We start from the raw sequence: 26,448 nt of genomic DNA on the forward strand, positions 1-26,448 counted from the left end.
ACGTGTCCACACAACACAGTTTGCAGCCAAGTTTTATCCTATCAGTTGCAAGAATTCCTTACTTTGGACAATTCTTTCCGGTATACCGACCTCAAAGAATTAATTATTTTTATTGTGATTCTATCTCCGTTAGCCGCGATGTCAACCTCTTTGTATTTTTGCACAAGTGCTTCATACGCTTGACTTTTTTTGTCCCTATCGCTATATTATTTTGATTTGACCCGCCACAAACACGGAAAGGACTTGAACAGACCAATGAACTCTGTTAGAAATTCACGTGAACACTGTCGCAAATCGGTCATAGTTGAACAGATTACACTGTTTTGGGCACAAATACCGAGGGAGAACTGAGCCCCGTGTACGGAGAAGACGGAGGAAGTGTCCACACGCTACGACAAGTCTGTGCAGGTCGACTAAACTGCGCGGACATAAAAAGTTTTCCTGTCTACACGCTACGTCTTGTCTACAACGCTGTGTGCGCAGGTAAATCGTTGCTGAAAACGTGTGTGGACCTGTCTTTAGACTGCAGTAGCCTATAGCTGCCAGGTTGATACTTCTTGATCGTTAATATTTAACTTATTTTGTATACTGTAACTGGTCTAACTTCTGAACACCGAATGTAACGGTCCTATCAGAATTATGTAACAACCACCAGAGTAAACTCTGGGGACGGTGCAGAAGGGGGGGGGGGGGGTAATTTTGTAGGAATGAAGTTTAAGATATTATAGGGCTGGATTCTGTATCTTCGCTAGTAATAAACAACCTTAAATGTTTTTTTTAAAAAAAAGGTAAACTTAAAATTGCTTCAAATTGCTAGCAGTAGCAGATGACTACAAAAAGTAAACAAAAAAATTTCAAAAAAGGTATTCAAAAGTGGGCTGCCTTCGCTGCGTTCAAAACATAATATTGTAATATTGAAAAAGGACCAATTTTATTAGTTCAAATTTATTCATGAAAATCATATTTGATTGCGTACTCTTAAAAACATTGCCAATTTAAATAGATTTTTCTAAAACATTCATATTTACACTAAGTTATTTAGATCTACAGAGATCCATTAATAATAATTAATAGAATTATTCTAAATTAGTAATACCAACATTTTAATTGTAATAGTAAATTATATTCCATATTTACATAGTTTTATATCATATTTCCTTTTATTTATTTTAATTACTCACCTTACTAGTGAGTAGAAATAGCCATTTTAGCAATGAAAATATCATTTAACCAAAATTTTCAAATGACTAATTCTTTTTTTGTTTAAAATGTAGAACTCTACTTTTAGAGGAAAGAAGACAAAACTAAACTAACTTCAGTGTAGATCTTACAGGGTCCTTCTTGGCGGGTCAGTGGCAGATGTTTGTATGGCGTAGTTCGGTGCGAAGGATTCAGGGTTAAGAGTCCCTGGTAAGGCATTGTTATAAATTTGTGTTGTGAAACTGACATGCAAACTAGAAAGCCTTAAAAGACAAACTATGTGGTCAGTGTTTCTGACTGGCGAGCCAAGGGTCCCAGGTCGGAACATGGATCCCGGCCATGGCTGGGTATCCCAAACTATCCTCCACCAGTGAAGATACTGCGCGGTACTCACTGGCAGCTTCGTTGTAGTACACGTCTATCCTCTCCAACTGAAGGTCACTGTCACCGCGGTACATGCCGCATGGGTCGATGCCATGCTCTTCTGATATGATCTCCCAGAACTGAAACAAGGACGACGTCCATCAAACATTCAACTCTTTACGTATTTTTTTCGGCAGATGTTTTCGTAAAACTACTTATATTGCACGTTTATGTTAGAACTATTTTGGTCACACCTGCGAGATGATAAAAAAAAAGAGGAACATAAATGTTAGGTAGTGTGATTAAATTCAAGACGTGGTTTTACAGCGCTCTTTTAGAACCGTCGGCTAACCGGTTGCGGCACTCGAGATGCAGAGTGGATGCCAATTAAATCTCGCGGAAAAGGAGAAAGTCTTGAGCTAATCCCTGACTGAGTTGAAGGCAACTGGTACACTGTCCTGGCGTCGACAGTTGCGTTTCCAGCTCCAGAACTGAACCTGATGTTACACGGTAACAGGCGGTATCCAGACTGCTCCTCAGCTCAAAGCCTCTGGGACATATTTTACTATAAATCAATCAGACAGTAAGTTTCCTCTTATTTTGAATGCAAAAGTGAAACAATTTTTGACGTGACAACGTCTAATAAATCGATGAACGCCGGCTGCACGCACGAAAAAGTGTCCCGTAACGGCTTATTGTCCGGTTACGCTGTGTCCCGTTAAGCTCAATGTACGCTTGCTCCGCATCTATCTCTCTTCCACTCGATTGGAACAACCATAGATTTGACTTTTTCGAGGCACATTAAACTTGAAACACTCCCATTCGTTTCCTACTTTTCCTATAATCGTCCTATCCTTAACAGAATAACACAGACTTGATGTAAGTTTTTTGGACATACGCCATTGCTAAGAACTTTTTCTGTTGAGGAAAAACTAAAAAAATAAAAATAAAGCGTAAATAAATAAAAATCCTCAACAGAAAAAGTTCTTAACAATGGCGTATGTCCAAAAGCTTAGGCCTACATCAAGTCATGCACTCCCATTGCACAAATCTTTCTAAGATAACAGAATAACACAGATTGGAAGAAGTTAAATAGCAAACATGTAAAAAAGTTAAAGTTAAAATAATCTCTTTGTTAAAGTAATAAACATATTTGAATTAATGAGTGCAAATAAAAAGTAAATTTATCAATTAAATTGTAGATTTCGTTTCACTCCTTTGTATCCATACAAAATAGTGATAATTCAATAAAAATTATTCAATTTTATTCATAAAAGTATGCAATCATATCATCAATGTTTTGTTATGACGTTGTCACGTTAAACTATCGTCCGTAAACCGACTTTACAGACAACCATTTTTCTTTTTACAAAGTAGTGTCAAAGTTATGTTTAAAGGGGTGGGAACGGGATAGAGGATGGTTTTTCGAAATTTCACCTGACAGTGACCTTCCTTTGTTTCGAAGGTCAGGTGTGCAAAGTTTCAATTCAGAGGGGGATGATCGATGCGCGAGCGCATAAAGGAACACACAAAACATTCATTTTTATACGTAAGATACCAAAAACCCGGTACCGTCTTTGCTCATACACAAACTTGGAAATTCCACTGGCCGTACCTACCAACTTAACCAAATTGTATGAAAATCCAAGCAAGAAGTTTCGAAAGTTATTTTCGGACAGTCCTACACATACATAAATACATACAAACACTAGTTGTTTGGAAGACCTCGTTTCACCCAGGTCGATTAGATCTACTTCTGTAGGAACGGTAGGAAGCCTTCATTTCACAGACGAGAGAGCCACACCCGAAGTTCATACTCGCTTTTTTTGTTTACATGATTTCACAGTATCTTTAATGTAGCTATCCTAACCAAATCAACCGTCGACAATGTTTTAAAGTATTTATAATGTAGCTAACCTAACCTAATTGACCATTAGTTATCATGAGTTACAATTAAAATTTTTTAACCTAACTAAAACTAAGTGTATTTTGGAGGGGTCCGGGTTAGGGAGGGACCTAGGTGCGTCTCAGGCCGAAGCCTATACGCCTAGTCATGCTGGGATTAGCCATGCAGGGAGAGGGTCGCATGCATCATGTGCTAGGAGGGGATTGGCCAGCCATGGCTGCGATTGGCGCCATGACTAACTCCCCTCACTCTTAAATCTAGACTATAACTAGAGATAGGGTTGGGCGTAGGTAAAACCTGCGCAGACACAGGGTAAAACCCTGGGCACATTCATGCGGGATGCAAATTGGCATGCATTACGTGTAGGAATTTACAGGAGACAGAGGATGAGTAACAATGAACAAAACAAAACAAAAAAAAACGAAGATGCACGATCGGGCGCTTGGCTCTCTCGCCTGTGAAAAGGCTTCCCTGACCCGCGGCGCGCAACAGGAACGTGGACAACAGCACGTGTTGTTGCAAGGCGGTATGGCGGGGGGAGGAGGGAACCGTCCGTCTGGTTTCGGGCTCGCCAAATACGGGCGTGCATTCTCCGGGGCTCGCAGCAAAGTCCCAGGTTGCTTTCCAATGCAAGTTTTCTGCCTTCAGCAGCGTCTTCGCTCGTGTGCTCCGATGCCAGATGTACGCCGCACAAACGTTTACACGCCAACTTCATTATTTAAGTTTTTTTTTAAGTTAAGTGAATTTTTACTATGTGCGTGCACCACGCAACGAAATTTTCACAGGATGAAAAAAAAAATGGTTACAGACCAAAAATATTGTGTATATGCTTGGAAATCTTATACTTCAATGATTAATATTGAATACTGATCAATATCATTAAAACATTGTGTTTATAAACTTTTTCAAGTTTATTTATGTGAGGTTGTGTTCCCGTATGTATAATTTATTTGCAATATAAATTATTACATTAATATTTAATAATTAAAATTAATACAATAGAATGAACTTTCAACACAATTATTTTCATTATTGAATAAAACTTATCTAGATTATACTAAAAATAATAATTTTATACATGTGTTCATAATATTTAATACTGAGTATTTATTAAAGTATTTAAATTTGAGTAAATTTATACTTTACCAACCGTGTTTATAATATCACTCCAATTATTTTATTATTTTACATCTATTAATTATTTGAATGCATAATTAAAATAATTTTTTTAATACGCCAACTAACGCGCGTAAATTAAGTACCTACATGCACCCATTTTTTTAAATGTATCAGAGACATTTTAATTTGCAAAAGAAAATTTGGGAATAGAATTTCGGAAATACACTTTCTTGTTGTATTTCATCAAGAGCATGATCTGACAATATTCAATTTTTAATTTCCAAGTATATGTAAAACGGAAAGATGGCATCTTTTTTTTTAATAGCTTAGTTAAAGTACTTTTTTTATATAATTTAATATTAAACATTTCGGCTCTCTTTGTTAAAAACACAATTTAATGGAGTGCCTTAAAAATAACAATGAATGCTACAAATAGTTTCTTCTTTTAAACTAATTTGTGTGTAGCGTTGATTTTTTTTCTTCTTTCAGTTGACAACTGTAATAATTCTGTAAATAAACTATTTTAAGGTCTTCAAAAATTAAAATAATTGTTAAAATTAAATAAAAATCAAAACATTTTTAAAGAAGGCATCCAAAATAATATTGGTAGTGATAGCGGGGTAGTGGTCACGGCACACTATACGTGCTATCCAGCCCGAGCAAGCAACACGGCTTGTAGGAGACCAATCACAGGAGCCACCTCTGGACGTTGCTGACGGAGGTGGGCCATTGTTGGCCATGCCGACCGCCGACCACAGGAAGAAGCAGGTAAAGAAGGGAAGCCTTTTCACAGACGAGAGAGCCAAACGCCCGATCGTGCATCTTCGGTTTTTTTTTTTGTTCATTGTAACTCATAACTAATGGTCAATTAGGTTAGGTTAGCTACATTAAAGATACTGTGGAATCATGCAAACGGTTTCCTAGCGCTGGATAGCTACATATTAAAAAGTTATTTGCTAAGCAACCATAAAATGATTTTACAGTATTTTTAATGTAGCTATACTTACCTAATATTAACAAACCATCCACAATGTTTTAAAGTATTTATAATGTAGCTAACCTATCGCAATCGACCGCAAAATTTAATGCCACACCGGTTTATACAATGAGATAGAACGGGGGAAAAAAGCGAGCATGAACTTCGGGTGTGGCTCTCGTCTGTGAAATGGAGGCTTCCCGTCAAAGAAGCCGTCTGCTGAAACTTTCGCCTCCCCTGACCATCTGCAGGCCTCGTGTGACGGGGAGGGGGCGGGCACGCAGCACCGACTGCGGCGAAGACGCGGGCAGCTGCCGCGACCAGCAGCCGCCTGCAGGCCCCGGCTCGGCGCCCTCCCCTCAAGGCCCTTCCACCACATCTTTTCAATTTTTTTCTAATACGAAATCGTTAAAAAACTTAAATGAAATCACTGCACATCGACCACCACTATAAAATGACACGGCAATGACATTTTAATTCTTCCTTGTCTCGTTATTGTCCATATTTCCTCAAAAGACGACTGCCGCGGCGCCCCATATGTGACTTACGTCTAGTTTACGTGAAATATTGATCCTGGAGCCGGTTCATCAATACCAGACGATAACGATATACGAACCAAAATCCTCGGTTAACATACTATTTATTAATTACCTGAACATAGTTTTGTCATTAATTAGATTATTTCAAATTAGTAAATGCAGCGAAAAATAATAATTGCGAAATCTGCTATCGGAGTGAAGGCAGCTGCGTTATCAAAATTGTTGTCAGTCTCGTACCCTGGCCGCTCGTCATTAAGTACTATACGTCTAGAAAAAAAACAATTAGGTAACAAGGTTTTTTGTTTACAGATGTATAATAAACAAATAAAACAGAAATACTGCCAACCAAAGACAAAATTGAGGAAAAAAATAAGTCAATCATAAAACAAATTCTTATCAGTTCTTTATTTCGTATTTTAGCTTTATTGCCATTAACTCTTTCAAAAGAGCTTCTGTAAAAACGTATAGCATAAACGTAAGTTCTTTGTTCGCACAGTTCCACCACTGCAGTCTCCCGCTCATTTTAGAAATTTTTCTCTCATGCGTATTGAGATATAGTTTATAGGCGGCGATAGCCGTTGCTACGCAACCCACACCCATTTCCGTTTTATCAGCGAAGGTGCCGGAAGAAGCTGATAAAGAGTCAGTTATACGGCACCTTGGCACGGCATCGCTGTGGGAAAGTCACGCCGCTGTCACGAAGCAACTCGTTACAAGGAAAATACTCTGATGGTTTCCAGTTTCAAAGGCTAAGTCAAGCAAGTGCGGCTCAGGTAGAGGAAGAAATGGCAACTCTCGTCTCGGAGGCCAAGCTGGCGACGCGACGGGGCAAACGGACCAAGATCTCGCTGCCTGGCGTGGGCAGGTAGGTCGCAACATCCTCAGGTCTTGTAACACTGCTCGTCCAGGTTGCAATTCTCAGTGTAGGCCATAGGTTCAATACCGACTAGCTCACGTTCCAGCGTCATCCTACTCTCACGATAATTCAATAAGAAATAGCCGTTAATTGTTGGATTTCACTGCTACCAACATACGAGCACACCCGTCACTACTCACATTCATACATACAGCAAAAACCCAAGTAAAACAATAAATTTTACGCCGGATACCATGTTATAAAAAATAATTAACATCCCCCCTATACAGTAACTATATATTCTGTAGGCTACATGAAATAATTTTATATTATGCAGGTTCGCACACCACATGATAAAAAAAAAGATAAAATAAGGTCAGGATTAATATTAATGTTATACCATTACAAAAGTTTACTTCCTTAATAAATGAGCTACATAAGTGAAATTGGCTTTAATGCAGTTTTTTGGACATACGCCATTTCAGTTTTACACTGTCTCATGGAAATAGTCCGGAAAAAAAATTGCAAAAAATAACTGCAATGGCGTATGTCCAAAAACCTGCATTAAATCAAAATTCCCCATTGCATAAATCATTTAAGGAACGAGTGAAATTTATCGTACGCAACGCTAATACACACGATATTTCAGACGTGCAAGTTTCTCTTTTCCCATAAAAAATAAACAAAATTCCGTAATTCTGAAACGGAACGTGTAAATCATTTAGTACAGAAAGACGCGTGTTTTACCAGTTGCAGATTCGCCCCAATTCTTTTAAATGAACCGCTTCTGTATTACGCTAGTTCTCTGGTAGCCTGACATGGCTGTTTTAGCCTAAGAAAAATATTTAAAATTTTTCGTACTTTGATCGAATTAAGCCTGAAAAAATAAATTCTGAACGGGTTGCTAGAGAGTAATGTGGAAGACCATCCTAACCTTATCTCTACCTCACGCTTGCCATATGTCGCGATCGGCCAGTAAAGGTTCGATAAACAAATTAAGTACAGAATTATTTTAAAAATAAAATATTTTTTTCATTCAAGTATGAGATAAAAATAATAAGTTTTAATAAACAATGTAATTTAGAACGTTGTGAGCTAGAAATATAACCCCCCCCCCCCCCCCCCCCTCGGTCTAATGGACACCGAGCTGGTGACAACACGTTGACTCGCCGAGAGTAAGCGAGTGGAGGAGCTGAATTGTTGCCCCATGGAAGAGCAGCTCTTCAGGATTTTTCTGGCAATGGTTTGTTTGTACAGCGACTGGAAGGGCAGCTCATCCAAATTTTTGAAAACATGTTTCTTAAAGAGTTTAAAAAATCCTGAAACTTGGGGCAAATTTTCAGGATTATTTAAACACAAAGAAACACGTTTTCAGAAATTGGATGGGCTGCCCTTCCAAGGGGCAGCATTTCAGTCGCCCCAACCGAGTGTTGAACCCGTCGCGCATGTCTACAGTTCAGTAGCATGTGTGTGTGTGGGGGGGGGGGGTGGGGGGGGGGGGGTACACGGGGCAGACTGGCGTGCGGGACAGTCACGCACGGCTGCGGTCGCCACGCCCCCGGCCTAACTGCGCGCTTACCGCAGCGCTGGTCTCGTCACTCCGGCTACAGCGGCGGCCATGTCTGCATCATGCATCCGCAACATTCACGGGAAACCTTCACTTCACAGACGAGAGAGACACACCCGAAGTTCATGCTCGCTTTTTTTTCCGTTCTATCTCATTGTATAAACCTGCGTGGCATTGAATTTTGCTGTCGATTAGGATAGGTTAGCTACATTATAAATACTTTAAAACATTGTGGATGGTTGGTTATATTAGGTAAGTATAGCTACATTAAAAATACTGTAAAATAATTTTATGGTTGCTTAGCAAGTAACTTTTTTAATATGTAGCTATCCAGCGCTAGGAAACAGTTTACATGATTTCACAGTAGCTTTAATGTAGCTATCCTAACCAAATCAACAGTCCTCAATGTTTTAAAGTATTTATAATGTAGCTAACCTAACCTTTTACAATGAACAAAAAAAACCGAAGATGCACGATCGGGAGTTTGGCTCTCTCGTCTGTGAAAAGAAGGCTTCCCAACATTTACTTCACTTTCTATGAATATTTACAGGAGTGAGCAGGCGAGCATATCTGCAGGATTCGCGAGGGGGCTCGACGGATATTCGCAGGGCGGTCAGACAGACAGTAGCTCGTGGGGTCAGCCAACACGTCTCTGGACACGGTGCTTGTTACGTTATGTTGCCCTATATGCATGCCATTAGCACAGGAAATTTAAAATGTACAGAAGTTTTTTTTTTTTCCGTAAAATATTCTTTAACATTACTATGTTTATCAACCCCTTATAGTCACAATTTTGCAAGCGCAATTGGGCCAGCGGGCACAACCCTACCCCCCCCCCCCCCCCCCCCACCCTTTTCAGCTACAACCAGACCAACGGTCGCTACGGGATCTGCGCCCATCGGGTGTGTTATTCGCATTCGCATATTCTTATTCGCAAATATGTGCAGATATTCAAGTTCACGAATTTGTATTCGCTTATCAGTGAATACGCGAATTTTCCACCTCCATTTTTATTTTAACCGTTTTTTCGCGCACTAGACCACTATTTAGGGTACCTTTCCAATTTCCAGGAGAAAAACTTATGGTCCACCCCCCCCCCCTTTACACCCCGGTCCCCACCCTCCACCTAAAATATATCCTTTGATAACCAAAAATAAAAATCTTCAACTAAAACATTAAAAATTGTTTTTTTAGTCAAAAGTAAATTACGCATAAATGAAACATGTTGGAAACAAAAATAATTGTCTATAAAAATTTGAATTAAATCATTTTTCTTCAAAAAATTATAAATGCATTATAGTAAAGTATAACTTGCACTTAAAAAAAAAAAACAATTAAATATGACAATAGTCTGTACTTAGTGCTACATGAATGGAATACCAAAATTAAATTACATCAATGTGTTATACCACTTTGTTAGATAGGAAAGGTAACGAAGTTAAACAAAAAAAAACATCAGGCGATGATAATTCCTGTCTAGGGGGAAATATCACACGTTCAGCGTTGGTGCATTTTTTCTGTTTGGGCTAGACCTGAGAAATCAATAGTACCATCTTGTTAAACAGAATTATAAGTTTGGTTTGAACGGGGGGAAATTTTTAGTTTTTCCTTAAAATTAATATTTTTCGTGTATTTGTCACACTCAGCAGTTTTTAAAAGAATTCTACGTTAAATTTTGTCTGTTGAGTTTCGTATTATAAGTTTATTTGCAACACGAGAACACGAATTTGTTCGTTAACGATATATTAGATGTTAGATGTTTACACATCACTGGCAAATACTGAAATACTAGCTTCTTTTTTTTAGCACATCGAGATGTCCTACTGTTCCTGCATAAAACCTTAGAAAATCGAACCCATTCTGTTAGATCACCCCATCGTACAACTGCAAATTTTAGGTATTAGATATCATGTGCCTGACTAGGCAATTCATGTGGCGAAATTTCCAATTTTCAAAATTTATGCGTAGTATTTTTCTGTTATGAGTAAATAATTTTTATCTCTAAAGCATAAAATATTTCTAACCTGGTTTCTTTTCAAATAAATCGTATATTAAACATCATGAATGTAATTATTTTTAAAAAAATATGCTTTTTGATTATCTTGGATGAACAGCCGTGTCACTTTAGTCGTTACACCTTTAAATTATGGATTCTTTCGCCTTCCCTTTATAGTTTAATCCCATGAATGCGTCGGCTGAAGTCTTGTCAATCTTGGGTGCGAAATGTTTCAAACGCGATGCTCCAAAACAGCTTGCGGTGGCTCCGCTTCGGTGCTGCCGTGAATATTTCAATGTTATCGACTTGCGTCATCGAGTTGGCCGCTATGCCTTCCGAGTCGTTGAGTTGGCCGCTATCTCTTTCTCTCTCTCTCTCTCTCTCTCGCAGTTATCGTGATCGCCACGTTTCGGGCTGGTTTCAATACTCCAGATATCCTCGATTGACTCCTTTGAGATTTGCACACAGATAACACAAGTAATAAATTAACTGAATAGACAGACTTGGATCACCCTTGCAGAACTCTGCAGTGGCGTAAGTACCAACACAAACATATTTTAAAAAAATTGATTGTAAAGTCGGTTTACGGACGATAGTTTAACGTGACGTCATAACAAAACATTGATGAAATAATTGCATACTTTTATGAATAAAATTGAATCATTTTTATTGAATTATCACTATTTTGTATGGATACAAAGAAGGAGTGAAATGAAATCTACAATTTGATTGATAAATTTACTTTTATTTGCACTCATTAATTCAAATATGTTTATTACTTTAACGAAGAGATTATTTTAACTATAACTTTGATACGTGTTTGCTATTTAACTTCTTCCAATCTGTGTTATTCTGTTAAGGATAGGACGATGATAGGAAAAGTAGGAAACGAATGGGAGTGTTTCAAGTTTAATGTGCCTCGAAAAAGTCAAATCGATGGTTGTTCCAATCGAGTGGAAGAAAGATAGATGCGGCGCAAGCGTACAATGAGGGTAACGGGACACAGCGTAACGGGACACTAGTGCGTGCAGCCGGCGTTCATCGATTTATTAAACGTTGTCACGTCAAAGCTGACTTCAAAATTGCATTTGGGGGTGGGGGGGGGGGGGAAGCACGAGGTGGTATGGGATCAGAGCTAGTGTAGCCTCGGCCTCTGCCACGGCCGAACCAGTCTGCAGCATCGTGACGCGCGCGGACCCGCGACCAGACCAGTTCCGCGCAGGCGCAGACGAGTTGCAGGTGCTTCCAATCAGCAGTCGCCGGAGGTGCGACCTCGCTTCCACCTCGGCGGGGCGCTGCGGCGCGGTGTCAGCCGCGCGCACGTACATCGACAAGTCTTAAGGTCGTAAGCTGAGTAGACATGTAGTTCACAAGAGTCGAAGAATGCTAGTCGAACGAATATCACGACTAAACAATCAGCGCTGACCAAAACGTTACGAAGATCAAAACGCACTAGAACCAGGGCCATCCAGAGGTGACAGATGAAGGGGAGGGAGGGAGTTTTGAGTTTTTTTTAATTAGCGAGTTTACCGTGTTAGGACACGAACATTACCAATATATTGTTATTATAATTCATTAGAATCCTTACAAGTTATGCACAGATCACGTTTACAAGCTTTAGATTTTTTTATTTTCATTCATGGAGTTTGATAAGTTGTACATTAGTAATTGGAAGGGTGCCAGACTTGTCCCAAGCCTTTTTTTACCTCTCAATCAGGGCCGGTGCAAGGTACATTGGCGCCCTAGGCGAAAAACTTTATTCCACCACCCCCCCCCCCCCACCCACCCCTACGGACGCCCCAAAAAAATTTCCCTTGCCTCAAAATACATCACGTAAGCCTAAGATTTTGTCAACAATCAAATGTAAGCAGGCTTGTTTTTTTTTTACTTTTTTAATTATTACAAATCATAAACATGTAATTACTTATATCAATATAAACATTCCAAACTGTTACAAAAATCCACTTTCGTCTAGTTTCAATAATCGTTAAACATATTATATGAGCTGTTATGTGTCGTGCTGCGCCGCCCCCGGCTACTTGGCGCCCTAGGGCCTAGGCGGTTGCCTAGTTCGCCTATATGGACGCGCCGGCCCTGCTCTCGATGGCCCTGTTAGAAGTTTTGTTTTGATGTATACATAATAGCTACGTATGTTTACAAATACATCTGTAAAAATAGCTTTCTTATTTCAGTTGAATTCTTTGCTGGTCTGTGACTGATCCTGACAAAGTAAGTACTGATTTGTATAACGTATTGTGAATATCGCCGAGGCTGTCACGAATGTTACGACCCACAACTGACTGATAGAGAAAAAATATACTCTCCGCCTGAAAATGTTTTCCAAGTTATCCCTGAATTATAAAAAAGTTTTATTACAAAATTAGTTTATTTTAACAAAATAATTTATGCATGTATTTACTTCTGTCTTACACTACAGTAATTTATTACATCTTGGAAGACACAAGAAATTACCAATTAGGGCAGGAGATTCTTTGTGAGGACTTCTTTGGTACGTTATAGATCATTATTAATGCTTCCAGCTGCGGCTAAACGAATTTCGTTATTGTTAGCTCAGTCTCCGAATAGTCAACTGCTCCACAGCACTGTTTTGAAACTGCAAGAATGCAAAAAAATATTCAACGTCCAATACATTTCCAAAGAGTCAACTTATTGACAAGAAAACGTAAAATTAGCTTTTATTTAACCGAGAATCTATATATTAACATATTCTTGCTGGCAAAGGGGCGACTCTATAAAAGGCGGCTGCATGCGTCGGTTTGATTTAGTATGCATAAAGGCGATTTTATATTTGAAGCACGTAGGGACTTACTTTGAATTCTCAATTTTAGAGGCAGGATCTATGCAGCAGGCTGCTCGTAGTTCAGCGCTGACCGAACTTCCGTGTGAGCTTACACATTACGTGGTGCCAATTGCAAACCTCCTGAGCCACTACTGCTTTAACTACGCGAGTGGCGTGGCAAGACCCGCTAATAGCGCAAACCAAGCGCAGAGCAAAGTCCCTAGTCGCTCGAGAGCAAAGTGAAGCACAACACTGGTAGCAATCGACGAGCGAGGTAGCGAAAAGGTAAGACGCTTAACTCTCAAGCCAGTCTATAATTGCAGTCAAATTGAGTCCGACGGACACATCGCTAACTGGGCCGCGTGGAATCTCCCTTGTCCGAATATATTGGTCAAATTGAATTTTTATTTTGGTCACAATCTTATGTCCTTTGGTAGCATAGAACTTGAAAAACACAATTTTCTTTTTCCCCGTTTCCGTTTCAAAGGTTTAAATAAATAAATAAATAAATAAAAAAAGTGGTAGTTAACAGAAAGCGAAGAGGACAAAGTGGAAATATTAATTGGTTCTGTCCGTTTGCGACCAGCGCTAGGCCGAACAAACTAATTAATTCTGGCAGTGTAATTAGAACTCATTTATTAGCGATTACTTTATGATTTACCGAATATCTAAATATTAATTCCTGTAACTGCCACAAGTTAAATATTCAAAACTTAGCTGTTTACTCATTTACGACGCATTAAAAACAATCAACAAAAACAATCTAAAATATTTGGCGGTCTATATTTACTGCGCAAAAACACACTAGCCGCATTAGTAACCATATCCTTGTATCTTACACACGGTATATTTATTCGCACGTGGATAGATTCAGGTTTTAAGGTGAACAGCTATTTCAAACTTCGAGCGCACTCGATATAAAATTGAAACCGTCTTATGCAGCACACACGAAACTCGGCACAAGGTTAGAAAGACTTTTAACTTTCATTTTTAACAAAGTACTCTGCACAACCTACATCGATTTTAAAAAAAAGTTCAAATAACACTTATAAATTTTTGAACTAATGAAAGCTTAACGCAATAAGTACTCACCTTTGACCCTATCTGGTTTCCACACTGCCCAGCCTGCACGTGCACAATCTCCCTCATGTTTCAGTTCTACTAACGTTCTGCACTCTTTCAAGCTAGTCTTACCCCGAAGCCAGATGTTATCCAACCGACTTCTGCAAGTCAAATGGCAAGTGAGCGAACGCGCGGACGCGCGAACAAGTGTCCAGTGCATAGACTATAATGGATGTAGACCACGCGCGCAAGCGGTGCAGTATATTTTTTTTGAGTCCATCATTGAGCAGTATATTTTTCACTTGAAATGTCAAGAGCGTGTGTTGAGGAGGACGCATCTCTTAGGTTGCGTTGAGGTTTTAAAATCAATTACAATTTCCATGCAGTCAGTATCTGATATTTCATTGATAGCTATTTTTATTATGTTCTGCGTTACATTAAAAATAATTTAAAAGTATCGTTGAAACATTATTAATAAACAAAGTCAATATAATAGACGTGCTGCTGCTAAACATGCTCTACATAAGATCGAATCCCCGTAGAGCTGCGGAACTGTTTAAATGTGTTCCGATAAAAAGATATTTAAAGGTGTTTTATAGTCAGTTGCATTACTCGTGTACACAGGTCAGGTAGGTATATATGGACGACTATAAAATAGAATTGAAAGAATTATGTAATGTATATTTATATACTATTAAATATATGACTGTACAAATATCTACAACCTTTTTGCAGACAACAAAGAACATAGGTATGAAACTTAAAAATAGTATTTATCTCTCTGGCAATATGATTCTGTTCAGATTTATTCAATATCATAAATAATGCATAAACAGAACCAAGCCAAGGTTTTTTATACTACTTTGCCGTCGTCCGGGGTCTCGGGCTCGAGTCCCGGTGTGGCTCCTAGTGGGAAAAGGCGGTTCTTGATACGTATTGTCCGGGTGGGCGCCAGACTAGCTCGGTTCTAGTCGTGAGTTTGGGGTCGTGGATGTATGTGCCCCTGCGTGGCCCACTAGGGCCGGCGGCGGTGTTGCGTGAGATGATGTTTAAATAAGAGACGTGGAGTTGAGGTGGTGGTGTCGTACCTTTTATTCATAGGAGCGAGTCGTACACAATACAACACTCTACAGAGGTCCCCGGGGGGGGGTTTTACTCGTTATTCCGTGGCGCCGTATTGTTTGTGTTCCGCGTTACGCGGGCCTCGGACGCTGTTACGTCTCATACGTCTCACTGGTTACGCGGGTAACGTAATTTCGTAACACAAAGGCGGGACACAAAAGTACACTGAATTAAGGGGGTGCGCACAAGTTACGTGGCACTCGTTACTCGGGTAACGTAAGTTAGTAATACAAAATACGGGACACAAAAATACACTGAATTAAGGGGGCGCGCACAAGTTACGTGGCACTCGTTACTCGGGTAACGTAAGTTAGTAATACAAAATACGGGACACAAAAATACACTGAATTAAGGGGGCGTGCACAAGTTACGTGGCACTCGTTACTCGGGTAACGTAAGTTAGTAATACAAAATACGGGACACAAAAATACACTGAGTTAAGGGGTGGGCGGTTGGAGACGGCCAATCCCGTATACGAATGTCTCTGCGCGGGTGTTGTGCCCACTGTGGTGAAACACGCACCGCAATTAAGTTTGTCCAAGCTCCCTTGCGGGTTTGTGGTCAGCACCGTGCTCGTGACCTTAAGTAAAGTTCTGTGAGTTGCGGGAGGCGGCCCGTGCCGTATACTGAAGATCAACCCCGCTGGCCAAGTGTGGTGCGGGGTGTCTTTAAACTGATGCAGTCGAATTAGGTCCTGGACCGAAAAAGGGGGACCGGGTACTCACGGAGAGGTTAAGTAAAAAAAGGGGTTCTGTTAATTAGTGACTATATTTACCGGACGTTACTTTCGATGAAGACAAAGGTTGTTGCCCCTCCGTGGGACGTAGGTCCGCCCCGGTCCGTGAGCTGTGCTGAACTGCCGAACTGGCATGGCGTCCGAGGGAGGCTCGGCCTCTCTTGCGCCAGGTTTGACCTCATTACGCTAGACTCTAAATGGGTGTGTCTGGAAGAGACTTTATTGTCGCTAAAATCCTAATTTAATGTTCCAGGAGGAATGGGTACGGTTCTTCTCTTGTCTACTCAGGTTTTCGCGGGTTTGCCTTTAATCGCTGTTCGGCTCGCCTGACTCGGGTGGGCCATGGCCAGGGGTGTGTTCCGTTAGCGGGAGCGTATACTGGCGGGTGCAGGTCGGGCTCTGGGGTGGTCGTCGGCCGGACGACGTCAACTTTTAACTTATTAATGTAGGTACCGGATGTACAGTGGGCCCATGCAGTTACCTACAGTCTGTAACAATATCCTGGATTCCAACATAACATTATTATAAAACAAAAATTAATTTTATTCTCTGTTTATTTAAATATTTCTCTCAGACTAAAAGAGGTCTTTGGAAAATCAAGAAATGTTCATTTCAAAAACACTGAGTTTAAGAGTCCTTTAAGCTCTATATTTAATTTTAACCTCTAATACTTCACTTTGAAAAAATATTTATTGGTTTGAATTGGCATTAAGTCCCATTTATTATGTAGTTTATTTCAATTAGTTTAGTTAAACAGTTTTTAATAGCATCTTTGCCATCTATTAATGGTTCTATTTTATGCTGGTTGTGTACAGGAGAAATGGAGACACAAGCCGGTATTCCAAAACATTAAAATACGGGTTTACGTGTTAAAAAATACGCTACACTTGTACCCTAACCATATTCCTACTGCATAAGACACAGAAAGACCTTATTTTGTAAGGAACGGATTTTAGTGTTCTATTCATTGCCGACTGGTTGCCCGAATTCCGTATTTGCACAGAGCTCATTTTTCGTTGATTTCATCCAGATGGTGGACACATTTATGACACCATTAACCATTAGTCATTTTTGTGTTCATCGGGATACGTACCAAGTGTTTTGGTGTGCCAAATGAAACTTTATGGTAGAGACACTATCCTGGAATACATTTTTTACACTTTAATAGTTATAACAAAAAATAATCGCAACTTAAAAAATACCCGAGAAAACTAGGAAAACACAATTTAATTCGTGCGATGGTGTGTGACTATATCTAGGATTTTTTTTCCATAAAATTGCATCGATAGTTGCCAAATGGTTTGCTAAAAAAATCATTGGAACCAATTTCAAGCTGCATGAGGGGCACAGTTTATTAAAATGGCTACCATTCTGTTACCTTACTGGGATTTGGTTTAGACACATTTTGGAATACGGCCCACGAGTTAGGTTATGGTTGTTTTCCCTCAAGGCAGTGATTATTTAATACCTTACCCGAACGTCATGGAATACCTATGTTACTGCTAAAATTTGCTTTTACTTATTTCACTCCCAATTACAACACTGTTGCCCCAACCCACTAAGTAATAGTACAATTCAATTTAAATCATGCATCAGTAGAAAGCTGGATGCTTCCGAAACCAGCTAGCTTCAACTGATTTACATTAAAACATCACTATTGCATCTTCCTGCTCTGGATATTAAACATAGAAGGTTTTCATTTAAGTATACACAGAGTTTTTTTTTAATGACATTTAAATGATATTAAGTAATTAAAGTCAGCATTCTAAATTATTTTGCTTTCAATATTCATATTAGCATTTGCCATTACCTCGGCTGCCTTTGCTGCTTTGTCCTACTACAATATTTGATTTGTTTCAAGCTTCATAGCTACCTTGCTACTCTATGACTTCGTCTTTTGCATTTGGTTTGCAGACAGGAAGGTGCTAGATTTTCTGTTTTGTGTGGCAAACAGTTAAGAATTAAAATGTTTCCTTTGAATTCTGTAGTACGAGCAGCTCCTGCTGTGTCCAGAAATATGCTGCAGACAAGGAATGTTTTGCGAACCACAAACGTTGTCTCTTCTGGTCCTCGAGTACATATTTCGTTTGCTGTAAGTAATTCATAAGAATGCCCTGTGATAATTAAGTGTAATTTACAGTATATATTAATTTTTAAATTTGGTTGAAGTTGTTTTTCCCTGAAAAAAAGTTTATATTCATATGTTTTTTTTTTCCACAAAAATGATTCTTATTGAAACACATTTAAGGGAATTGTATCATAAATACTACAGTTCTAACCTATTCTTGTCTAGAACAAACGTATATTACTACAGTATTGTATTCTGTAAAGTTGAGTAAATTTTTTTATAATATTTTTTTATAACAATTGAACATTCAAGGTGGTGTTAAAGTATGTTACAGCCCAAATATTTTTACTTCACATCTTTTCCATATATTAATATTACGAAAATACCAATTCCAAGCACTAAAGAAATTTCTGAATTTACTCTGAAAACCGCATTTCTAAATTCACACTAGTTTGTGAGGAATTACGGGTAATAGTTAACCTTAGGTAGTCCTTGTATTGATGTGGCCGCCGTCATTGCGCTTTAGCATAGCAAGTTCGGAAACCGAAGATTCACACACCATTCCAGTCTGAAGCTCGAACAGTTCCGAAGTTCACCAAGTTTGCTGCTCGCAAGTGCAACGTAGGTCGCACACATAAAATAAAAGCACACAAGAAAGATGTGCAGACACTTTGATTAGGTTAGGTTGGTTACATTATAAATTATGTGAATTAGCATGAACGGTTGGTTAGGTCAGAATAGCTACAATTTTAAATAATTTATTCTGAACTAACCATTAAAAATATTTTTAATGTAGAGTATCTAACCAATAGTCCATTCTCATAATATAACAAATTTGTTATATTTACACAGAACGTGTACATATAACAAATTTGTTATATTTACACAGAACGTGTACAAATGTGGCCTCATAATAGTTGTTGTGAATTTTTGATGTATTGATCCTTAATTTATTTTGTTCAATCCTATTCAATTAAAATTTTTGCTTCAATTAGAATGATTCGTTACCACGACTCGAAATACTACTTTAATTCAGATGTCATAAAAAAAAGATTTTATGATGCAATTAGTTATTGACTGAAACAACAAACTGATAATAGAAACATTAACATTTTTATTGCAGTTCAGATACACTCTTAATATTAACTACCTTCTATATTAAAATAATACCTCTTAGTGACTAAAGTTCCCACACGGGAAAACACGCAATGGCGGAGGCAGCTTCACTGCATTGGTATCGTAATGTAAGCTTTAAACTGTTATTTCTCGTAAATCAGTAGGAATTAAGAAACACTGTTCTCAGGGTAAATAGATGAATGTAGCTATGTAACATAACTGTCCCAAGTAAGTCGTTTTTAATAAATTCTGCACAGTTTATAAATTGTGCGTTAACACTGCACACACTACCTTAGGTGTTGTCCATTAATAGTAAATAAGCAATTTCATATCGAGAAGCTTGCTGAAATGTCAAATGTATGTAAGCAATTTAAAATTAGCATAATGTGTTTTTTTATTTTTTATTTGGTAATGGCATGAAAAGCAATAAAAGCAATGGTTTTATTATTCATTTCAAATTTTGGTCATACAATTTACCTGGTTCTTAACAGACTGTTCCTGTTGAGTGTTTATCAGATCTTGAGGAGATAAGAGACAACCGATGAGTTGAGGCACTCGTGAATGCAGTGAGCAGAGTTGAAGTGGGGGTTCAGACACTGCTGTGAATTTCGCAATTAAAACTTATTTGGGGTTTTAGAATATTTTAAAACCAACATTTCAGCCATTCGTCTGTTTTAATTCTATCATATCTACTATTACCTGATTGTATTGTTTCATTACACACTTAATTTGTAATTGGACCACAAACTGTACTAAAATATGTTTTGTGCTTAGTAGAATCAAAATGAAAACATTTTATGCACTAAAGTGTGGTTTAACTTTTCCAGGAAAAACTAGCCCATGGTTTCGTGATTGCTGCAGCCATCATGACAATCCCAACATGGGTTTTGGTTCACATCAAGGATTATAAATCTGAATAGTAACTATGCTTTGTGCAGTTACGTAAATGATTTGTGCTAGTTACTTGAATTTAATATTAGTTAAATACTACCTTTTATTTTGTTGTACAGATGTGTCAAGAATCTCTTAAATCTTGTGTTAAAAATTAAAGCATGTATTGTTGAAATGTGTTTTTTTTTAGTCTTACTAGCTGTGGAACCCTTCATTTTAACGAGCTATGTTATATTATTAATAATACCCAAAATTAACAGCAATTGATTAACTTGAAAAATATGAATTTTTTTATAAAGCCATAATCCACTTAGGGGTGGAATTCCAGAAAAAGTTAAAATGGTTGTGTGTGATGATACCCAGTATCACCTCATCTCACCTCAGGCCGGCCGGAACGACAGGTCTGTCCCTCGGGTAGGGCAGCCGGCTCCTGCGAGTGTCAGGCCCCGTTATGTAGACCCTGACTCGGGTGGGGAAACGTCAATTTTTATTTTCACTTAAATTATATGTTTTTTATTAAACAATTTCTGTTACTAGCAAATAAATCTGAAAATTAAATTCAAATAAAAAATTTGCTCTCCTGAAAATTTAAAGTTTAAGACATAGTGTCCTATCCTCCAGGAACATGTGTGTATATATAATATACATTTTATATAATAATATAGCTTTGGTGTTAATCCAGTTTATGGACTACCTTTGTTCCAAATTTCATTAAAATACTGTTTAATAAACATTCATACTGTATGTGAGAGGGGAAAACTCTATAAAAGAGGAAATTCTAAAAGTTGGATTTCCTTATTCCCAGAAAGCTGGCATCAAGTTCATGCAAAAGCTCTAGTTTTTGTATCCTGCCTAATGCTTGGCCTAGTCCGGAACAAGAAACACCTCGGCTGTGTGATGAGTGATAATAGTTAATCATGCTTCATGCACATCTAAAGTGACTTCAAAAATACTAGATTATCAAATTCAAGTTACAAAAAGGGAGTCTTAGCACCAACAGGTCCTTAATGACCACACAAGTGGGTTTAGTTCCAAGCCCCAGCAACACTCAAGTTTATACGCTCAGTCTGAACCCAAGTGGTTTGCAGTTGACTTACCTTCGGAGGTCACAGTGTGTTAAGTTTCTGCATAATCGTGCTTTGTAAAAACCTATCTATATTGTTTTTCATACTAAGAAATATGACAGCATTTTATGAGAGTTTCTATTGTAAGGTTTTCAATGATTACTTTGATGTGTCTGGAGAAACAATAGATTCTAACAAAGGGTTACCAACCAAGTGGAGAACATAAAATAACAACCTATAGTAAAATTATTTCAACATTTATTATGACAAATTTCACTATTCACACTGGAATTACGTTCATACAAAAATGTTTCTATGTAAAATATGTACATGTTAGCTTCAATACTAATACAATACATTTTTTAATCTACTGATGCTATATTCTCTTTGAACCTGTGGACAAAATGATAAGACAAAGAACAGGTGAAAACTGCCATAAGTACTTTCGAACCAAGTAAGAATGTATGATGAATTTCGACTAAAAGTAAACAGATAGATGGACAGACAGAGTAAGTATGTATGCAATACCACAAAGCATTATAAATATGTACACACAGCAACTAACATGCTGGTTGATAAACTTATTACTTACAATTATTTCCTAATACAATTTATAGTAAAACAATTTCACTAACTACTAATGTTACATGACAAAAGTTATTTAAAGAAAACACTTTTACATTTGTACCCCCTGAACAAAATAACAAACTTAAATATATCTTCACCCTCACTTGGGATATAAAATTAGGTTAAAGTGTTCAAATACAAATTTTCAGCAAGACTCCTACAAACAAAAATTTAAAATTCTAATGCTGTTTAGAATACATAGTCTGGCCATTGTATTGACCGAGAATCAAAACAATGAGTCATTCAAATATATTTTTTAAATTTAAAGCAAACATTGTACTCCTATAAAATATTTGTAAACAGAATTACTTTTTTGTCATGCAAAATTTTTTTTGCTGAACTGCGATCAACGTACCATAACATGTAAATTCATAGCCGTAAATCCTATTTGAAAAATATGTGTTGCATTATATTTGCTGGTATGTTGTATGTTAGGTTTGCTGAGAGAACTAAAAAACTTATGTTATATATATAAACAAATATAAAAATCAGTAACATTAACGGTTTGTAAAAATTAAGTGATTTCTGGTTTTATGAGAGTTTTTGGGAGTTTGGTTAGAAGTATAACAGATAATGAGTACATGATACTTGCGTAAAAAATTCAATGTTAGGTTTGAAATATTTGTGGATGAGCGCATACACGTCTACTTGAAAATACACAAGATGCAATTGCGGTAGGACAAATGCACAACTACAGACTGGCCACTCATAACTTATGTGCACAGCGCACAACACATTACAGAAATTTAGTACATGACATACCAAAATATAATAGCCATACCACATGTATTTTACTTTTAATTCCCATTAAGCAACCTACCCAGGTGCTGCCTCTAGCAACATGTTACATTACTACGAATAGTTTGTTTTCCTCGGAAATTACTGAAGCATGTGTTCATGTATCTGTTAGATTCACAGGTTCTGTTTCATAACAGCTAATGGAAGGATACATTGTTGTGTATTACTTTCTAACTTAACTGTAAAAAAAAAAATCTTTGGTGAAGTTACACAACAAAGACTTTATCTGTGGTTTTGAGATATTTTAACTATAAACAATTACATCTGTTGAAATAGGTATAACTGTTTAATATCTAAACATTGTTTTATATTATTGCAAACGGTAAAAGCTTCTCCCAGTCTGCAGCAAATTTTGTGTTATGCAACGTGCACACACTGTGTTGAGAAACACGTGTTTTTAGTCAATTGATTGTCAGTCTCATCTATGGCATATCAAATGAAACTTGCCCTGGCGTAGATGTGGATTTATACACATAATAATAATTGTATGCATTCTTTTCACTCGATCGCCCTGTGTGCACATACCTTGGCAGTAGTCTACATTGTCTAAAGTTTTATTTGCAATGATGGAAATACTGTTCCATTCAAATTTATATACTTCACAATAGACTTTTGCTGATACTCAGGATTTTAGCCAAAATCAAATAATAATCCCGGTTTGTATGAAATAAAAAAAGATGCCTGTTGGCACCGTCATGGAGATACTTACTATATCTTCCAAATTTTTTCTCTTTTGAAAATAAACCAACTAAAAGGCTTAAAACTTATTGTTGGATTAGTAGTACATAAGAGAGAGGGTTGAGGGAAGACAAAGGTCAATAACCAGCGGCACATTTGATTATGGCAGCTCATTCTTTTGCAAGAGGTTTGTCAAGCATCAGTATGAACATTATCAAATTATAAACAGAAATTTCACAATACACATTAATATATACTAGTATATATAATATCATATCAGGTAGCATAAAGTTTAGTACTGACAAGGTACCATACTAAAACTTCTCAGTATTTCAAAGCATTGATGGTTATTTTTTGGGCAAGAAATGTGCCTACCTTCTCAATGAGCAAAAAACAATACTAACTAAAATAAGAGTAAGTGTTTAAAAATAGTCTGAAACAATGAGAACAGAATACTGAGCTGTAATGTTTCTATCATGGTCCATCAATGAAAAAAATTATGCTGCATTCATGTCTTTGCAGCTATCAACAGACCAAAACATAACCTATCCATATCTCTAAGAGCAAAAATTTAACCCAATTTTTTTACTGAAATACTTTACGCCATTATAGTACTTCAAAATCATATTGGTAACATTCCAAATTTTAACACTAAAATGTAAAACAATGCCTTTTTACCGAGGTACATTTAGTAGCAATACTTATTTTAAAATTATGAATGTACTTTGGTAACAATTTTTGTTTGGAAAATAATGTTTATGTTCCACAAAGGGTACTCCAACACACATTATATAAATCTCTTTATAACACAAAATAAAATTTTCTGGTGCACATAAATTTAATTTACAGAATCATCCTTAAAACTAAACATGTACAACCTAATACATATTGTACAATTCATATGAGATATGATCAAAGAAAAAATATACTTTTTGTACAATCTACTAGTCAAGTAAAATAATTTATTGACATTTTCTCCTATGTGAGTAGGTACTCAATCTGAAGCGTGAATATTTCCTTTTCCTTTTACCATATTGTCGTATTCCCTTAATACGAAAACTATCTACATTAACGGCACTTTCATTTCTGAACACATCATGATCCAATTTCTCTATCATGACATTTAATCCATCACAAGCCTTGCCAGGACTTATGTTTTCCTGGCCACCTCCAGAAACACTTGGTTTCGAACTGTCTACTGAACTTGTGGGAATGTCTGCAGAATCTAAATCCCCTTGCTGTCTTTTATCTTCACTAGATTCTGCACCACTTTTGTCAGCCCCTGTTACAGATGCACTACTGTTTTTTGGATCTGATATTGGTCTCATGACTTGCCTTTCCCCGATAACACTTGAAGATAAACTTACACAGTTTGAACTTCTAGCAGCGGAATGTGTTGACGACTGCCGTGGTCGGTAACTCGGGCCTGAATATTTTCTGGTTTCCGTAATGTACCGCAAATTTTGATATCTATGACGAATGGGTTTTTTATGTAAACAGCTTGAGCTTTTAGTCACATGGACCACAAATTCTTCCTTCACAACCACCTAGAAAAAAAATTTAAGTTAATTTCTGTCATTCAAAATGAACCAAACAAATGCCTATCTTACAACATCATAAACACTGTGAGAACATGATTCCATCGAAACAATGCAAAATTGTCGAGTTCACATTCTACCAAGTTTGGTAATTGCATTTATGTAATTATTAATTTTTAAGGACAATTACCTTAGGGATGTCTTATATAAGCATTGCATACACATGATATTTTATAAAGCAAATCTTGTACACAGATACATGCTACATGCTTTCTGTTATTTACAAATGCCACACAAGAATTCAAAAATAACTTTTTTTTTTTAAAATACAGTATTGCATAATGGTTTATCTTAAGAATTTAATTTTGTGTTTCTGAAGCTAGGAAATGTACAATATATAACATCTGTAGTCACATAAAGAAAAAAGAAAGAAAAAAAAAGCATTAATTAGAATATCTGAAAATAGAACTCTCTTCCCTCCCCCCCCCCCCAAAAAAAAAAATACACTAATATCCAAAACACAACAAAACCCCTTATTTAAATGTTCCAGAGGGAACAAAGAAAAAAGTGTAAATTGAGGAAAAATTTATCTAATATATATGTACCTTCGTTTCCTGTATGTATTCCTTCTTCAACAAATATGTTAACTCTAAATTAAAATTATTTTTAAGTATACTCACCTACACTATCAATACTCAAGCCATGCCTAAATACATAATACAAAAAACAACCAAAAGTTAAAAATTTATTACTAAATTAATTAATTCTTACTAGTATTACAAGGTTCATAAAAATGTAAAAAATAATTGAGGCGTTAAAAAAAGTTTCTGAAAGATAATTTACACATCAGAAATACACTCTTCTTTTGCATTTAATCTAAATTTTAGTTTACTCCACATAACTAATAAATAAATATTATGAAACAAAAATATTATATTTTATCAACTTAACATAAACTGAAAACAAAAACCTGACCAAAATGCGAGACAGAAATAACATAGCGTACCGAAAACTATAGTCATAGTAAACATTAACCATGTATCTTTGCGAGCTACCAAATATAGTTTAGAGAACATGAACTGAATGCATTTGGTGAGCTATTGATATAGCTAGTCGATTATGTGCACTTACTCTATATAAGCATCAACCTAACCAAAAATGATGCCAACCAGCACTGGTTACATTTTTTATACGAGCTACACTGCGGAAATGGAAAAACGTGTCTGAAAGAGAATTTAAACATCCGACAACTTTGCATTCCTGTTAATTAAATAAGTAAACAGTTCATTAAAAATATTAAAAAATAAAAATACAGTAGGTATTTTTTATGCCAGCAACTTTGAAGTCTCTGTTTAGATTCCAGCATAGACTATTTAAATTTTTTTTATAAAAGTTAAATAAATATACATATATAAGTAAAATTTGC

The 26,448-nt window shown here is 37.0% G+C and overlaps 2 protein-coding genes and 1 long non-coding RNA gene across 6 annotated transcripts in view; 1 reads left to right on the plus strand and 2 right to left on the minus strand.

The window, feature by feature from the left end:
* Positions 1–14,602, minus strand: part of LOC134542101 (tubulin beta chain-like) — a 30,037-nt gene extending 15,435 nt beyond the window's left edge. The window contains exons 1-2 of the mRNA XM_063386048.1: positions 14,415–14,602; positions 1,595–1,703 (exon numbers count right to left, since the gene is read on the minus strand). Of these exons, the coding sequence (XP_063242118.1) occupies positions 1,595–1,703; positions 14,415–14,471 (166 nt within the window). The 5' untranslated portion in view covers positions 14,472–14,602. The remainder of the gene's footprint in view (positions 1–1,594; positions 1,704–14,414) is intronic.
* Positions 6,659–20,492, plus strand: LOC134542102 (uncharacterized). 2 transcript variants are annotated; one of them, XR_010076736.1, is made up of 3 exons: positions 6,659–6,968; positions 18,231–18,334; positions 20,254–20,492. It is a non-coding gene; the product is annotated as an uncharacterized LOC134542102 (long non-coding RNA). The 2 variants fall into 2 exon arrangements; XR_010076735.1 differs by lacking the exon at positions 6,659–6,968 and having other exon boundaries at positions 11,335–18,334.
* A 1,132-nt stretch (positions 20,493–21,624) lies between these two features.
* LOC134542100 (pineapple eye protein-like) overlaps positions 21,625–26,448 on the minus strand; it is a 45,676-nt gene continuing 40,852 nt past the window's right edge. For 2 of the 3 annotated variants that reach the window (XM_063386044.1, XM_063386045.1), the window contains exon 17: positions 21,625–25,031. In XM_063386044.1, the coding sequence (XP_063242114.1) occupies positions 24,447–25,031 (585 nt within the window). In that variant the 3' untranslated portion in view covers positions 21,625–24,446. The remainder of the gene's footprint in view (positions 25,032–26,448) is intronic. The other variant, XM_063386046.1, reaches the window with a different exon arrangement.

The sequence above is a fragment of the Bacillus rossius genome (assembly GCF_032445375.1).
Source record: "Bacillus rossius redtenbacheri isolate Brsri chromosome 4 unlocalized genomic scaffold, Brsri_v3 Brsri_v3_scf4_2, whole genome shotgun sequence".
NCBI lineage: Eukaryota > Metazoa > Arthropoda > Insecta > Phasmatodea > Bacillidae > Bacillus > Bacillus rossius.